Raw genomic sequence first — 16,955 nt, 5'->3', positions numbered from 1 at the left:
GAATCTCAAGCAGACTCCCCATCGAGTGCAGAGTCCCACATGGGGCTCAATCCTGTGACCCTGTGATCTTAACTTGAGCCAAAACCAAGATTACCTGACTGTGCCACCCAGGTGCCAGGGAAGCAGTTTTACAAAGGAAACCCCAAAAAGGCGAATTGCTGGTCAGTTAGAAAGCCCTTCAGTTAGCTCTGCTGTGTTGTCATTGGCAGTCATGCTGTTATCTACACTCAGGTGCCAGAACCTATGACCACCTCAAGAAGACTCGAGAGGAGGAGCGCCTTAAACGCACCATGCTCTCTGAAGTTCTCCAGTACATCCAGGACAGCAGTGCTTGCCAGCAGTGGCTCCGCCGGCAAGCTGACCTGTGAGTAATTAGTACAGGGAGGATGAGCATCTTCTTAGATGCTTTGGCTTTTCCATGTAGTTTCAGACATTTCCATGGGTACCCTACCCACATGGCAGAGTAGTAATGATTGGATAACTAGAAAAACTCCAAATTCTAATTTTAGTAGTCTTATCTCAGAAACACTGTGGTACTGACAGTTTTGAGAAACATAGCTGGCCTTCTTTGCTAACTTTGATCCTCTTTTTAAAAATTAGTAAATTGAGGGATCCCTGGGTGGCGCAGCGGTTTGGCGCCTGCCTTTGGCCCAGGGCGCAATCCTGGAGACCCGGGATCGAATCCCATGTCGGGCTCCTGGTGCATGGAGCCTGCTTCTCCCTCTGCCTATGTCTCTGCCTCTCTCTCTCTCTCTCTCTCTCTGTGTGTGTGTGTGACTATCATAAATAAATAAAAATTTTAAAAAAAATTAGTAAATTGCAGGGTGCCTCAAGTTGACCATCTGCCTTTGGCTCAGATCATGATCTCTGGGTCCTGGGATTGAGCCCTGGGTTGGGCTCCCTGCTTAACAGGGAGTTTGCTTCTCCTCTCCCCCTGCTCTTCTTTGCTGCTTGTGCTCTCTCTCTCTTTCAAATAAATAAAGAAAATCTTTAAAAAAAAAATTAGTAAACTCCTCCCCCATGTTTCCTCTCTCCCCGCCATTATCTATTAGAACTATTTCAATTGGCAAATCATGTCCCTGTCCTTAGTCTCCATGGATGTTCCAGATTAAGAGCTCTTAACAAATCCAAGTGATTTCTTACACGCCATATTACAGATGACACTTCCTGGTTAGTATAGCGGGGTATCCTATAAAACAGTGCCATCTATCTCTGCATCCCTTTAAAGTAACCAACTGGATAAATGACACCCAGTCCCACATGGGCTTTTGGAAATGGCCTTCTTTGGTGTGACATAAGTTTTAAATTCCTCTTCTTTGTTTTAGTGATTCTGGCCTGAGCCCTTCTGTTCCGATGGCTTCGAATTCAGGTAATTATTTTTCAGGCTAGAGCAAGTCTTGATTATCACATTTTCAGTAGTTCCTTCCCCTTGTGGGAGCAGAGTGCTTAGGCAGAGCAGGTAAGTAAGTAAGTGTATCCCAGTATGTAAACCTCAGCAAGTTTTCAGAATCATCATGGCCAGATAGGGATTATCATCAGGGTTTGAGTTCAGAGACAGGGAAGAAAGAGCTCCAGAGAGGTGTTTTCTTTTTTACCAATGAGCAGTTTATTGTGGTTGTATTTACCACAGATTTTGAGATTTGTCTCACAGGATAAATTAAAGCCTTTGTATCCTAAGCAGAAAGACAAGGATTTCTTTATAAGTTAGAGACTTGAGGTATTTCTGTTATTATTACCTGTTTGGGTATGCCCTTATTTTGAAGTTAGTTTTCAGAGCCAGCTGAAGTCATATGTTATCTGGCAATCCTTGATGCTTGATAATCGATGAATGGTAATTTGAGGTGGTGTGAGTTATAGAGCTCTGATCCAAAATTGTTGTGTTTCTTTGCCAGTTATTATTCATCCCTGCTCCATATGCTAGATTAGCCACTTTCCCATATCAGAACATACAGACCACTCCCCTGTAGAGACTGGCCTAGTGAAAAAGGTGACCCACTTGCAGTTTTACCATTCTTTGGAAACTTGAAACAATAAACTTTGTGATCCCATTCAAAATCTCTCAGATTCAGCATCTAGACAGGGCTCAGAGAAGGCTACTTCTTTTTTTAAAAATGATTCCTTTGTTTCAGGTGGTTATTTCTTAATACTTAAAAGAGAAAAAGTCTTTTAGAGAGTGGTCAGGACAGCTAAATCCAAACTTTATTTTACGAGTTACTTACTTCTAACTCTGCACCCCGAGTCTAAATACAGAAATAGAATAACAAATATAGTAACAGTGATAACTAATAATGGTACTTGTGTTTTCTGAACCATCTCTACTCATTTATTCTTTGTGGCTTCCTCAGCAGGTGTTAGCCTTTCTCATCCCCTGTATTTAGGTTGAGGAGACCCCTTCCTTCTCCTCCTGTTCTCAGCTACTCCTCAGGCAGTGCAAAGTAGCAATCCTGGATCATTTGTTACAACCTAGCCTCTGGTAACTTTGGTGAGATACCAAATGATTTTAGTCTCCCTTTTTGAGCATTTAGAGGAAGGCCAGGCCTATTGGCTATGGAAAAGCCCTTATCCCTTTATTGATTCCACAGAGAAGCTGTTTTCTAGCAGAGCAGCCTGTAACAGTCCCTCCCTATTTCTCTCCACCCCCTGAAAGGCAACCCCCATGAAACTTGTTAAAAATGATTCTACATCTTCTTTTGCCTAACTCAGCCCACCTATCTCCCAACTAAACACTAACTCCAAATATACATTCAAAACCAAAGCAAAAAATTTTGTGCATCAAACTTCCCATCCTGGGCAGTGACCTCATGCTTAGGTTTCTTTCTCAGTATGTGAGTACACCTCAGCTTCTGGTTTGCCATATAATGGCTCATTGTTCCTCTGAGTGGATCTTTCAGGTAAACAGGCTACTTTGGAAGGAACAGATATTCCCTCACATAATAAATAAGAAGGGCCTTTTGCTGGCCTAACAGTCTGCCTTTGATCTGAAGGCAAATGGTATGTGGTTAATTACGGTGTTTGCCTCCTGCTCCTGGCAGAGTGGTGAGGGCTGGGAAGTGTCTCTCCTGTGGACTTGTTATTTCCATTCATCAGCTGTCAGGATTGGTAGCATATGACCTTTCTTCACTAGGTGACATCTGGGCTTTAGAATTTAGAATCTTACTGGGTCGGAAAGAGTAGCAACTGGGTTGCTAAGGTATATGTGATTGTGTATTTTAGCAGAGCAAAGGGCACATGAATTACCACTAGTAATTTCAGGTGAACATTGGGGTCCCCATGTTGCCAACTGGACTGAGGCCTGGGGTGATGGGTAGAGATTTCTTACAGCTGGGCGTGGTGACCATGTAACTAGCCTGGCTGCAGTAGACTGTTACTTCACAATTGTCACTCCTATGAAATACGTACCTTTTTCTGTGTCTGTAGGTAGACGAAGTGCACCACCCTTGAACCTCACTGGCCTTCCTGGCACAGAGAAGCTGAATGAAAAAGAAAAGGAGGTAAAAAAAAAAAGGGGGGGGGGGGCGGGGATCTAGAGGAGAGAGATTAGAATGATTAGTATATATAAATCTAAATAATGGCAGCTATCATTTATTGAGCATTACCATGTACCAGATACTTAGTACTAAGTGCTTCATGTGAATGAAATTGTAAATTTATAAACCTACAGTATCTCATATATGAAAATGGTCATTTCCTGTTAGAATGGTCACTTTGATAAGCTCTACATTATTCCAACAATATAACCATGACTTAAAAGATTTTTAGAATTGTCTCCATAGCATACATGTAAGTCATGAAGAAAGGACTTTATCATCACATATAGTCATATACTAATGTTGATTAAAAATGCCATGACCTACTTTTCTTTTCCACTAAAATCATCAGACTTATCTTCATACTACTTTTGGCTGCCTCAAAAGGGTCATCCTCAAGCATTAAAAAAAAAAAAAAATGTGCATAGCTCTGAAGTCCATTCCAAAAGAGCAACCCTCTTCTGTTCTTCATGTGCTCCTTTTACGATTCCCAAGATCAATCTTCCCATCTGCCACTCCATATCATTAGTAGGTCAGATAGTAAGGGGAGTCATGGAGTAGGGGCTGTTTTAGTCTTTTATTTACTATTCCCCCAGGAAACAGTTGGGGAACTACTATTGCTGATGAAGGTCACGGGCCTTTCTGAGTCAAGTATTAAGTGGCCCAGAGTTTCAAGCAGTATTTATCCTTACCCACAAACAGTGACCTCACGCTGCTTATTGCTGTGGGGTGCCATGGCAGGTGGACTGGGATTGAGCCAGCTTTGTAGATTTTTAGCAGCTGAAGTAGCCTCTTCATGAGGTCTCTGTATCTCCTTCTCCTTCAAAGTAGGAAATGTAATCACAAAAGCAGTGACAGCTACTTTATGCTGATACTAAAAAATGTGATTCACACTTGGGAATCTGAGTATCTGCACCCCCGCCCCTACTATGCCCTGTGGCTCTTCCGTGACTGGCTATGTTGGAATGTGCTGGGCTGAGAGCTCTGTGGACCCAGGCTGCTGCTCAGGACACATACTTGTGCTCCTTGACAAACCCAGGTGAGCCAGCTGACACGTGCTAAAGTCCCTCCCAGCATCAGACTCTGGTTTTCTCTTCCTAAGTGTCTGTTGTCAGGGAATATTCTCTCCAAGGAAGAGACTAAATGGAATGTGGTCCAGCCACCCAGCAGCTCCTATAAATAGTTGGAGGTTGATGTCACTTTTTAAATTTTATTTTGGCTATACCTACTGGATTAAATTATGAGAATGACAGATGTTAATGTTTATTAAATTTGCCGTGTCTTGCAGCTCTGTCAGATGGTGAGGTTGGTCCCAGGAGCCTATTTAGAATACAAATCTGCTCTGTTGAACGAATGTAACAAGCAAGGAGGCTTAAGACTGGCACAGGCGAGAGCACTCATCAAGATAGATGTGAACAAAACCCGGAAAATCTATGATTTCCTCATCCGAGAAGGATACATCACTAAAGCCTAAGGCTCTGAGGGCTTGGGATCAGAAATCACAAGTTTGGAATGTGCTGGGCCAAACAACAGCATGGGCATTCTGGAGAATTTCATTTCTGAGCTGAATTCTTGTTGTAAAAAGAGGAAGGACAAAGAGAACCCTAAGTTGTATTAACATCTACTTTCTTCTCCACCCCACTTTAAAACACTTCTGTTGTTGGTGTTGTGCAGCAGTTATGTGCTAGATAAGCTATTATTAAATGTGAGTGGGCCTTTATTCTCAACACCTCTTGTAACTAAAACAAGAACCATAGTACCTCACATCAGAGTGTTGGTAGAAATAGAACTTGAACCAATCTTTAGTCCTGGGAGTCCGGCTCACATCTTTGTACTTGGGAGGCTGGTTTTCTCATTATATGTTTTGCCTTCAAACGTTACGGAAAGATCTAAAATAAAGAAAAGGGTTATAGAGCATGAGAAAGCTTTCTCTCTCCTTCTGGGGATTTTTTTAAACTGACAGCTTACGTTTATGAGCAAATGGGAGGAAAATCTCTCCCTGATGGTCTCATCCCAAATTATGTCTTTCCCTTTAATGTCTGGCTTTGTACTTTGCAGTCTGACTGTCGAATCTGCAGTAGATTTTTGAGGAGGTGGCACCGGATATAAAATGTCTCTGTTATTTTTAGAATTAATGGATTAAAATGTTTTGCTACTTAATTTGTGGGTGTGTCAAGTATTCTGGTAACTAAAGCACACTTAGGGTGTCGAATGCCCGCCTCATCATGCTGCGCTGTCTCTGCTAACGTGTGTCCTGGAGTCACCCTGTCCTTACCCTGGGTTTCCCAGAATACCAGGCCCCTGAGGATGGAGATGACACAACTAACCTCGGCTTTGCTTGGATTAAGACCTGAACCATAATCTCTTAATGGTAACAGGTTAGCCTGGAATAAAAGCTACTTTTAAAACAAAAGTAAAGCAGTTTCATATATGGGACTCACTAGATATGAGGGTGAGTAACCCCACCATGTCTGAAACTTGATCCTCAAACCATTCCACAATTAAACTAAATGCAAAGTCATGGTTATCCCGTTTCTGTTAGAAACAAAACTGTATATAGAAATAACTTCAAAATTGTATAAATTGCCTCCAGGAGCTGAGTGATTCTTTAATTCTTTCAACATTCAACATATCTAATTAAAATATTATAGGCTTTGTTGGAAGTATTTGTTCAAACTTTTTGCCTCATTTAAATATGCATGCTTAGGGGTGCCTGGGTGGCTCAGTGGTTGAGTGTCTGCCTTTGGCTCAGGGAGTGATCCTGGGGTTCAGGGATCAGGTCCCACATCCAGCTTCCTGCATGGAGCCTGCTTCTCCCTCTGCCTATGTCTGCCTCTGTCTCTCTGTGTGTCTCTCATGAATAAATAAATAAAATCTTAAATAAAAAGCAAGCAGGCTTATCTGGGGTTGCAAATGAAAAGGAAACTCTTAGGATCTGAGGGAATTAGAAGACTTCAATCTTGAAAAAGGGTGGCTTGTGGAAATGCCATCTTTTCTTTGCATTATCGTATCTCTTTGAAATTGTGCTCTGCCACCACCATCACCCCTACTTGATTATAAAGGGATTGCCTCTTGTTCCTGAAAGGTAGTTCCTGTTCTAAAAACTTGGGATAGGGGATCCCTGGGTGACTTAGCGGTTTAGTACCTGCCTTCAGCCAAGGGTGTGATCCTGGAGTCCCAGGATTGAGTTCCACATCGGGCTCCCTGCATGGAGCTTGCTTTTCCCTCTGCCCTGTTCTCTCTCTCTCTCTCTCTCTCTCTCTCTCTCTCTCCCTTACTCTATGAATAAATAAAATCTTAAAAAAAAAATTGGGGATAGATTAGACATCAGGGTTAGGTGGTGTCTGTTGTAGAGGCCTTAGTCTTGATGAAGGAAGGCTCCCTGGGAGAGGTGAGCTCTTGAGGCAATAGGATTGAGAGAGAGAGAAAGTGGCAGATGGAAGTAGACTATTGCAGACGTAGTAGGTGGAGGATGATGTGGAGGTAGCAGTGGGAGCGAGGAAAATGATGCCAAGAGGTTCAGTTGGCAAGGACACAAGGGGCAGCTGGGGTAGCTAGGAGTAGGAGGATAGGAAGACAGTGTGATAGAAACCTTGGAACCAGTCAAACTCTGAAAAAACTGATGGGAGTAGGGGGTGAGGATCTAGATTAGATGAGGAAAATGGCCTGGTTGAAAATACTGATTGAGAAATAAGCCTGTCATTTCAAATGACTATAGTTTAGAGAGTAGGATTATGACTGTGGTAAACCCAACTGTATAAAATTTATGACCTAGAATCCCTGGTAGGTCAGGCCATATTTTGGGTAAGGGCTACTCACCAGTCACTGATTTGCCATCTTTTTGTGCTTATAATAGAAAAGCACTTGCTGATATTTGATGTGGCTGACTTAAATACATTATTTCCTTCCCTGTTCATATCACAAAGGAAGGCCTTTCTTTTTACTAAAAATTCAGGGCTGGCAGGGCCTTAAAAGCATATTCCATCCTTCTTCCCCTTTGCTGCTAGACAAAGTTGGCTATAAACCAACTACACTAATCAAGGTCTCTCTTAGTCCATATCATTCCAAAGAGGGAGCACTTATTCAAACTGAGTGATATTAATAAAGACTTTACTGTTAGAAATTTTTATTGTAATTTAAATTTCAAGGTTTCTTCTGGAATTTTAGGCATGTCCTTCTCTGCCAGTAGTAGAAAATAGAGATCAAATTTATTTATTTATTTTTTTTTTTTTGAAGATTTTTTCTATTCATGAGAGACACAGGCAGAGACATAGGAAGAGGGAGGAGAAGCAGGCTCCATGCAAAGAGCTTGATGCGGGACTCGATCCTGGGACTCTGGGATCACTGCCTTTGGCCCTGAGCCAAAGGCAGATGCTCAACTGCTGAGGCACCCAGGCATCCCTAGAGATCAAATTTCTTTCCATGTCCTGACCCTTTGCATGCTCAAAGATCTAGACTGTTTTGTTTTGTTTTTAAGATTTTATTTTAGAGAGGAAGCATTGGAGTGGGTGGGGGGGGGAGGAGCAGAGGGAGATGGACAAGGCTGACTCCACGCTGAGCATAGAGCCTGAGGTGGGGCTCAATCCCAGGACCCTGAGATCATGACCTGAGCCGAAATCAAGAGTCACTTAACCAACTGAACCACCCAGGTGCCCCTAGACTGTCTCTCTTGAGACCAACTAACCCCATGGTTTATCTCCTTTTTGGGTTCCAGTTTTCATCCTTGTTTACAGGTCCCCAACTCCTCCCCTCCCTGCCCATTTAAATCTGAAATCAGCTAACTAACCAGTCCTTGCTGTGAGATAAGAACAAGCTTCCCAATTTTGAATCATGAAACCAGCTTGTGGTTAGCCAGAAAGGGGAGAAGACCAATGACATTCATCAACAACAAGAAAATTCCAGTTGATAAGTCACTCTAGCTTTAGGAAATATGTAGATAGGTAATAAAGAGAACTAAAATTTCCAGTGTAAAGAATCAGACCCAAGGGTGCCTGGATGGCTCAGTTGGTTAAGCATCTGCCTTCGGCTCAAGTCATGATTTCAGGGTCCTGGGATCAAGCCCTACAATGGGCTCCCTGCTCAGCAGGAAGTCTGCTTTTCCCTCTTCATCTGCCTCTCCCCCGGCTCATACTTTCTCTCGCTCACTCTCAAACTAAAAAAGAACCCCAAATTGTAAAGAAGCTTGACAAAACTGGTTTGTAACACTCTTCCACTTATCTCTGGGCAGGAGAATGGTAATGTGTTCTAAGTAGCACTATCAAGGATGTCCTTGTGGGTACCTCTTAGATATGAACTGTATTATTGTTAACACAAAAAGCCTTCCCACCGGGGCACCTGGGTGGCTTAGTCTGCCTCCTGCTCGGGTCATGATCCCAGGGTCTTGGGATCGAGCCCTGCATTGAGCTCCCTGCTCAGCAGGGGGCCTGCTTCTCCCCCTGCCTCTGCCTGCTGCTCCCCCTGCTTGTGCTTTCTCTCTGTCAAATAAATAATCTTTTAAAAGAAAAGAAAAAAAGTTCCCACAACTTACACGGACCTGTTTGTTTTCACTTGTTTGAATTTCTAAAAATTCAAGTTTGGTTCAGGAAGCACTGACTGATCTGGAAGTTTTGCTTTCCTTTCCAGTTTGCTTAGCCAGATGTGGTTAACTTCCATATGATCCACCAGGAAGGACCATCTGTGGTACAGCGGGACACTGCCATGGCTGTAGCCTCGTGTAGAAACTAAGAATTTCTTTTCAATCAGGCACAATAACCAGCTCTTCTGAGTGCAGTGTAAGTGAGAATTGAGGAGGATCTTTAATTGTAATCAGGGTCAGAGCAGCCTGGATAGGATAGTAATGGGCATGCTGACTTAGGCACTTATCTTGCAAGAACAGTAAGTGAGCATTTAGTATTTTGGAATCTAGGTAGCCTATCCATGAAGTATGTACCAGAACTTAGTTTGCTGCTTTTGAGGGGTTGGGGGCTGGGAAGTGGGGACAGGTGAATAATTTGAGAAGTCTGAAGTCTGGAAGCCCAGTTTCTTTTCTTTCTTCTTCTTCTTCTTTTTTTTTTCTTTTTTTTTTTTTGAAGATTTGGGGTGCCTGGGTGGCTCAGCGGTTAAGCGTCTGCCTTTGGCTCAGGTCATGATCCTGGAGTCCCAGAATCGAGTCCCACATCAGGCTCCCTGCATGGAGCCTGCTTCTGCCTGTGTCTCTACCTCTGTCTCTGTGTCTCTCATAAATAAATAAAATCTTTAAAATCTTAAAATCTTTTATTTATTCATGAGACACACAGAGAGACAGAGGGAGAAGCAGGCTCCATGCAGGGAGCCCGATGTGGGACTCGATTCTGGGACTCCAGGATCATGACCTGAGCCAAAGGCAGACGTTTAACTGCTGAGCCACCCAGGCGTCCCTGGAAGGCCAATTTCTAAATCTAATGGAGAGGAGTTCTTTTTCTGTTGAGTTTTGCCTACTGCATTGGCTTCTGTCAGTTGAGATGTGCCATGATAAGAGTATCAACTGCTCTTTGATTTGACTGACCAGGCCTCCAAGTCAAGAAACAGGGCAGCCCAGGTGGCTCAGCAGTTTAGTGCTGCCTTCAGCCCAGGACCTGATCCTGGAGACCTGGGATCGAGTCCCATGTCAGGCTCCCTGCATGGAGCCTGCTTCTCTCTCTGCCTCTCTCTCTCTCTCTCTTTCTCTCTCTCTCTCTCATGAATAAATAAAATCTTTAAAAAGTTATTTAAGGAAAGGGTGAATATCTTAAATCTGACATTAAAATTCCTTTGTCAGGATGAGTTTCTTTTTTTTTTATTGTGTACTGGATCCTCTTCCCAGTAAGGAGTAGGAATAATGAGGAAATTGAGACAAGAATCTAGAAAGTGACCATTAAAAGGTTTAAAACCCCAAACTGAGGTTTGAGGTTTGAGACCTACAAAAAAATTGATTTAATAGATGTACCTCCCTTTGTCTTTGCAAGCCCTATGGTTAACCTTTGCCAGCCCAGACCTGTTATATGTCTTTCAGTGCTGGATAATTAAGTCTGATGCACTTGTTTTCTACTTTGGAGCACAGGAGGTAGACTTCTGTGGCACCACACTAATTATTTGGTTGAATTAATCTCTCATTCTTAACCAAGCAACACTTTTTTTTCAGCTTGTGCTGGTTTCCCCTGAGGTCTCCTGTGGCAGAAAGCTTCCAGGTGGCTTGCTAATAATCCTGCCTTGGTCCAGCGTTATGTTGAACAGAAGTAGCATCTTAGGAAGTGTGGAAGGGAGAAGACCTCATAGTTGTTTTAAGAAACCAGCACTTTGTTAATCAAAGTAAAAATGCTGAAACGCTGTCATCACCCTTCTTCGGTGAACTGACAGCGAAGTGCCAACTCATGACACTTCTAATGCATTTCTCTTCTCCTTGGAGAGCTGTCTGCCAAGTATATATACTCTGTTTCTGAAATTATTTACAGTGTCCTAACCTCTTTTCTCCCATTAAACAATAGATAACTCCTGATTTGGATTTTTCCCTATTACCACCCTTCATTTAGGGAATTCCTTAAAAACAGAAAAATTTATTAAGAAAATAAAAATTAATGGAACCTGCACTGTGGAGCTTAAATTTAATGTTCCCAATCAGTGTTCCCTATGAGAAGACAGATCAAACTGGGGCTAAGTGTCTTAGGTTTTATTTCCATTTTCAATCTTAGGATGTTGTCTAAGATGTAGAGGGCAATTTCCAGGGTTATTCAATAGCTTTTTCCCAAAAAAAAATATTGAAAAGGAGTGAAAAACTCAGAAATGCCATAAAGACCCTAGCTCCCAGGTACCAGGGGCCTTAGCGATGAGTGGACTGATTAGAATTCTCTGTAGAGGAGGAGGGGGCAGCACGGTACCAATCCTGGCCCCATGGGAATATGCTGTCTCTTTGGAGAGGTAGAACATCTTTTCCATACAATATCTTGTATAGGAACCTCTTTTTTTAAGATATTTATTTTTGATTATTTATTTGAGAGAGAAGGAACATGAACGGGTGGTGGGGGAGAGGAGCAGAAGGAGAGAGAGAAGCAGAGTCCCCACTGAGCAGGGAGCCCAATGTGAGGTTTGATCCCAGGACCCTGAGACTATGACCTGAGCTGAAGGCAGACACTTAACTGTGCCACATAGGTGCCCCTAGGAGCCCCTTTTTAACCAAGGGCAAGCCGCAGCAGAAAAAGCCACTCCACTGGGGGGCAGGCGCCAGAGCCTTTATTTTTTCCCCTAGGGGGATAGCACTTTGATATATATATCTATACATATATATATTTGATATATATTATATATAAAGATTTTATGTATTCATTCATTCACAAGAGACACAGAGGGAGAGCGGCAGAGACACGGGCAGAGGGAGAAGCAGACTTCATGCAGGGAGCCCGATGCGGGACTTGATCCCTGGACCCCAGGATCACGCCCTGGGAGTGAGCGCAGGCACTCAACTGCTGAGCCACTCAGGCATCTCCACTTTGATGTATTTTTACCAAAGGGTATTTACCTAAGTTCTAGCTACAGATTCGTGACAGCAACGTCAGGCTTACCTGGCAGCCCTCCTCCCTCCACCCCACGAAAATCTTTGCCTTGTTTTGGGCATGCATGGTTTCAGATTTGGGACACCTGTCAGATCTAAGTCGGCATAGGTTTAACTTCATGATGCAAAGCAAAATGCTTTTGAGAGCAAAATCTCCCAGGAGTGCCTCCGCCCCCAGCAACTGCAGAAAAGAAGGCGTCTGTGGGAGAGAAGGGTGGCTATAGACGTCATTGCATCTTCCAGATCCCAGCTGTGACCTGGCTCAGAGTTTTACAGTTAAAAATAACCATGGCTTAGAGTTGGGGGAAAAAAGTAAACTGTTGGGTCTCCATGGAAACTAAGAGAGGAATAAAAAAGCAAGCCATGGATTTCCAGCAGATGTGGCAAGACGGGGTGGATATAGGCGCTGGAGCTTAGGGGCTCTCTCTGGTGAAAGGGGATACCCCTCATTAGCACCCAGGATGTAACCACACATTGCTCCAGGGTTTTAGGGACACACTTCGCAGTCAAGATATGTTTACAACAACAATGCGTACATCTTAGGTCTGGTGAATTATTTGAGGCATCCAACTTCCTGTAACAGATTGGCTACTATCTGACAGCAGAGAGCTGGTGAGCAACACAGTAGGTTTGATGTTGCCTTTTAACCAATTTGGGAACTTCTGCTATCCCCTTCCCCCATTCATTTACAAAGTCAGAGGCTTGACTGGACCTAAGTAGCAATTTATAACTAGAGGGGAAGTCTTCAGGCTCTTGAATTGACAGGGACATTTACTCCCCTTGAGTAAGTTTAGGTTTTTTATCTTTGATGTAGTAGATTGTGCAAAGTATTTTTTTAAGATTTTATTTATTCATGAGAGACAGAGAGAAGAGGCAGAGACACAGGCAGAGGGAGAAGCAGGCTCCATGCAGGGAGCCCCGCGTTGGACTCGAACCCAGGTCTCCAGGTAATCCTGGGCTGAAGGCGGCACTAAATCGCTGAGCCACCCGGGCTGCCCTGTACAAAATATTGTTAATTACCCAGGACATCCTTAAAAGTGTATCTCTTACAAATTCTGGTATTATTACGAACGGTGATTAACTCACTCTTGGGGGAGGAGGAATATCATATTTCTTCATTTACCCTTCCTTAAAGGTTTATTTTTTTAAGGTTTTATTTATTAGAGAGAGAGAGAGAGCAAGAGGAGCAGCAATGCAGAGGTTGATCCCAGAACTCTGGGATCATGACCTGAGCGGAAGGCAGATGCTAAACCGACTGAGCCACCTTAGCACCCCTAAAAGTTTCTTTAAAAAACATTTTTCAGGGATCCCTGGGTGGCACAGCCATCTGGCGCCTGCCTTTGGCCCAGGGCGCGATCCTGGAGACCCGGGATCGAGTTCCACGTCGGGCTCCCTGCATGGAGCCTGCTTCTCCCTCTGCCTGTGTCTCTGCCTCTCTCTCTCTCTCTGTGACTATCATAAATAAATAAAAATTTAAAAAAAAAAAAAACATTTTTCAGGCAGCCCCGGTGGCGCAGCGGTTTAGCACCGCCTGCAGCCTGAAGTGTGATCCTGGAGACCCTGGATTGAGACCCTGGATCGAGTCCCACGTCAGGCTTCCTGTATGGAGCCTGCTTCTCCTTCTGCCTGTGTCTCTGCCGCTCTGTCTCTGTTTCTATGAATAAACAAAATCTTTAAATAAAAAATAAAAAACATTTTTCCCCAAGAAATACATGAATATATTCTTGTAAAAAAATTTTTTTAAATCCCTTGGGGCACCTGGGTGGCTCAGTCAAACATCTCTCTTTTTTAAAAAAAATTTTATTTATTTATTCACGAGAGACACAGAGACACAGGCAGAGGGAGAAGCAGGCTCCCTGCAGGGAGCCCGATGTGGAACTCGATCCCGGGACCCCAGGATCACACCCTCGGCTGAAGGCAGATGCTCAACTGCTGAGCTGCCCAGGCATCCCAGCATCTGACTCTTGATTTCAGTTCAGGTCATGATCTTAGGGTTATAAGATGGAACCCCACAAGACCTGTGTCAAGCTCCATGCCCAGCAGGGAGTCTGCTGGAGATGCTCTCTCCTCCAGCTCCCTCTGTCCCTCTCCTGCTCATGCGTGCATGCTCTCTCTCAAATATTTTTTAAAAGTTTTAAAAATCCCTCTGTTTTCCTTTTTTTAATGATGTTTATATGCTTTTTTATTACCAGCCCCAGTGTATTAGAAAGACCTGAGTGTGAATGGAAGACGCAACTGTTCTTTCTAAGGGACTCATAAAGGTCTGATTAGTCTCATCTAAGTCATTGCCTTGTTTTGCTACTTAATAATAATGCAATCTTGGGCAAGTTTCTCAATCCCTCATGTCTGAAGTGTGGTTGATAATACCTACCTGACTGGGTGTGATAAAAATGAAATGGAATAACACACCTGGCACCTCCTTTCCTTTTCCTTCCCATTGAACCTTTGCTATTTTTGTTTAATGCCAGCCAGGTCTGAACAGTGCTTGATTTTCTTGTACCACACAATTCATACCATGCTGAAGTCTCACAAAGGGACAGTTAGATCTCAAAGACACAGAGCAAATGTTAAAACAGGTAGAGGTGCATTTTTCAAGGATGTTCTTTGGAATTCTTATAGTGCATCATTGTCGTCACAGCCCCAGGGTTGAAATAAGGGCAGAAACTTTCAGAGACAGATATTAACTGACCTAGTTATCATAGGTATGTTGTAATATTCCCTTTTATAATGCCTAGCTCAAGAAGCTTGAAGTCAGGTTATAAAACTGTATACACTAGAACTATAACCGTGTGAATAAAACTAAAAAAATCATGCATAGAAAAAAAGACAGGAGGGACTCCTGAGTGGCTTAGTCAGCTCAGGTCATGATCTGGGATTGAGCCCATATTGGGTTTCCTGCTCAACGGGGAGTCTGCTTTTCCTTTTCCCTTTTCTCTTCTCTCCAAATCCCACTTGTGGCCTTTCTCTTTCAAATAAATGAATAAAATCTTAAAAACAAAAAAAGGATGAGAAAAAAAATTGCTAATTGTTATTTTGGTAAAGCAGTTAAATTATGGGTGATTGGGGATCCCTGGGTGGCTCAGCGGTTTAGTGCCTGCCTTCCTTTGGCCCAGGGATCAAGTCCCACATTGGGCTCCCTGCATGGAGCCTACTTCTCCCTCTGCCTGTGTCTCTGCCTCTCTCTCTCTTTCTCTCTCTCTCATGAATAAATAAATAAAATCTTTAAGAAAAAATTATGGGTGATGCTTTCTCTCAGTAATGTGACATCCTTATTAATGGAAAAGTTAAAAAAAAAAAAGAAAAAGAAAAAGAAAGGGATCCCTGGGTGGTGCAGTGGTTTGGCGCCTGCCTTTGGCCCAGGGTGTGATCTTGGAGACCCGGGATCGAGTCCCATGTCGGGCTCCCGGTGCATGGAGCCTACTTCTCCCTCTGCCTGTGTCTCTGCCTCTCTCTCTCTCTCTCTGTGTGTGACTATCATAAATAAATAAAAAAATTTAAAAATGGAAAAGTAATATTTTATGAGAATTATGAAAACTGAAAATTGTTTAGACTATGTATAAAATATAATAAATAAAATATGATAAAATCAATCTTTATCATAGCCATATAAGATGCTATCTTACATCTTATAAAATAGCAGAAGCCTTAGCCAAATTTCTGTAGTAGATAAAATGTGTTTTGGGACTTCTGTCCTTCTAGTTCTTTTATCTTTTCCATATTTATAGAGTTTCCACTCAGATACCTGGTGTCCCCTATTCTTCTCCAACATGTCAAAGGACAATAAAGATTTACTTCTTTAGGGGATTTGCATCTTTACAGCTATCAATGGCATATACTATGAAATTAGGATCATTAACAAGCAGGTGTTCAAAACATCTGTGAGCGTGAGACCTGATGGCACCCTGAAATCAGACTTCTGTAGATCGGGGGAGTCCTGATCACAGCTGTTCCCAATACTGACAGATACATCAAAGCTGTTGCCAATTTGTTAACCAGAGGCAATGACAGGAATGGAAGATGCAACTGTTCTTTCTAAGGGACTCATAAAGGTCTGATTAGTCTCATCTAAGTCATTGCCCAAGCAATTAAGGAGAATATTTTTGGAAAAGCAGACTTCAGAAGCCAAGCAGATTAGAAGTTTCCACCCTCTACTTACTGCTCTCATTCTGCACAGAAGCTGCACTGCTCTATAAAGCACTGCTGATTTAGATGTAGTTGGGATCAACCACCCCTTCCCTGGGCATAGACAAGTTGTACTTTTGTAGCAGATGGCCTCTAAGATGTATCTACATCTAAAATAGTTGTTATAAAAATATCTATGCACAGTCTAGTAATGTGCTGTCTAGTAAGTAGTCACTAGCCTCATGTGGCTATTTAAATTTATTAAAATTAATTAAATAGCAGCCTAGCTGGCTCAGAGGTTGAGCGCTGCCTTTGACTCAGGGCGTGATCCCAGGTCCGTGATCTAGTCCCACATTGGGCTCCTGCAGGGAGCCTGCTTCTCCCTCTGCCTGTGTCTCTGCCTCTCTCTGTGTCTATCTTTCACGAATAAATAAATAATCTTAAAAATTTTTATTAAAATTAATTAAAATAAAAAATTTGGTGTCTCAGGTACAGTAGAGCTACATTTCATTTTTTTTAAGATTAAGATTTCATTTATTTATTAATGAGAGACACACAGAGAGAGTGAGAGCAACAGAGGGAGAAGCAGGCTCCATGCAGGGAGCCTGAGGCGGGACTCAATCCCGGGTCTCCAGGATCAGGCCCGAAGGCGGCGCTAAACCGCTGAGCCACCCAGGCTACCCCTAGAGCCACATTTCAAATGCTCAAACAGCACATGAGGCTAATGGCTACTGTGTGGGAAAGTGAAGATACAGAACATTTCA

At 42.9% G+C, this 16,955-nt stretch overlaps 1 protein-coding gene across 6 annotated transcripts in view; it reads left to right on the top strand.

Annotated features, from left to right (window-relative positions):
* The window catches only part of TADA2A (transcriptional adaptor 2A), a 53,156-nt gene extending 47,469 nt beyond the window's left edge, over window positions 1-5,687 (top strand). For all 6 annotated transcript variants that reach the window (XM_072779595.1, XM_072779598.1, XM_072779593.1 and 3 more), the window contains 4 exons: window positions 232-364; window positions 1,326-1,369; window positions 3,418-3,491; window positions 4,816-5,687. In XM_072779595.1, coding sequence (XP_072635696.1) covers window positions 232-364; window positions 1,326-1,369; window positions 3,418-3,491; window positions 4,816-5,001 — 437 coding nt within the window. In that variant the 3' untranslated portion in view covers window positions 5,002-5,687. The remainder of the gene's footprint in view (window positions 1-231; window positions 365-1,325; window positions 1,370-3,417; window positions 3,492-4,815) is intronic.
* Window positions 5,688-16,955: the final 11,268 nt, after the last annotated feature.

This window comes from Canis lupus, chromosome 16 (genome assembly GCF_048164855.1).
Source record: "Canis lupus baileyi chromosome 16, mCanLup2.hap1, whole genome shotgun sequence".
In the NCBI taxonomy this organism is placed as follows: domain Eukaryota; kingdom Metazoa; phylum Chordata; class Mammalia; order Carnivora; family Canidae; genus Canis; species Canis lupus.
The sequence above is the reverse complement of the archived record's forward strand: the minus strand, read 5'-3'. Positions and strand labels throughout refer to the sequence as shown.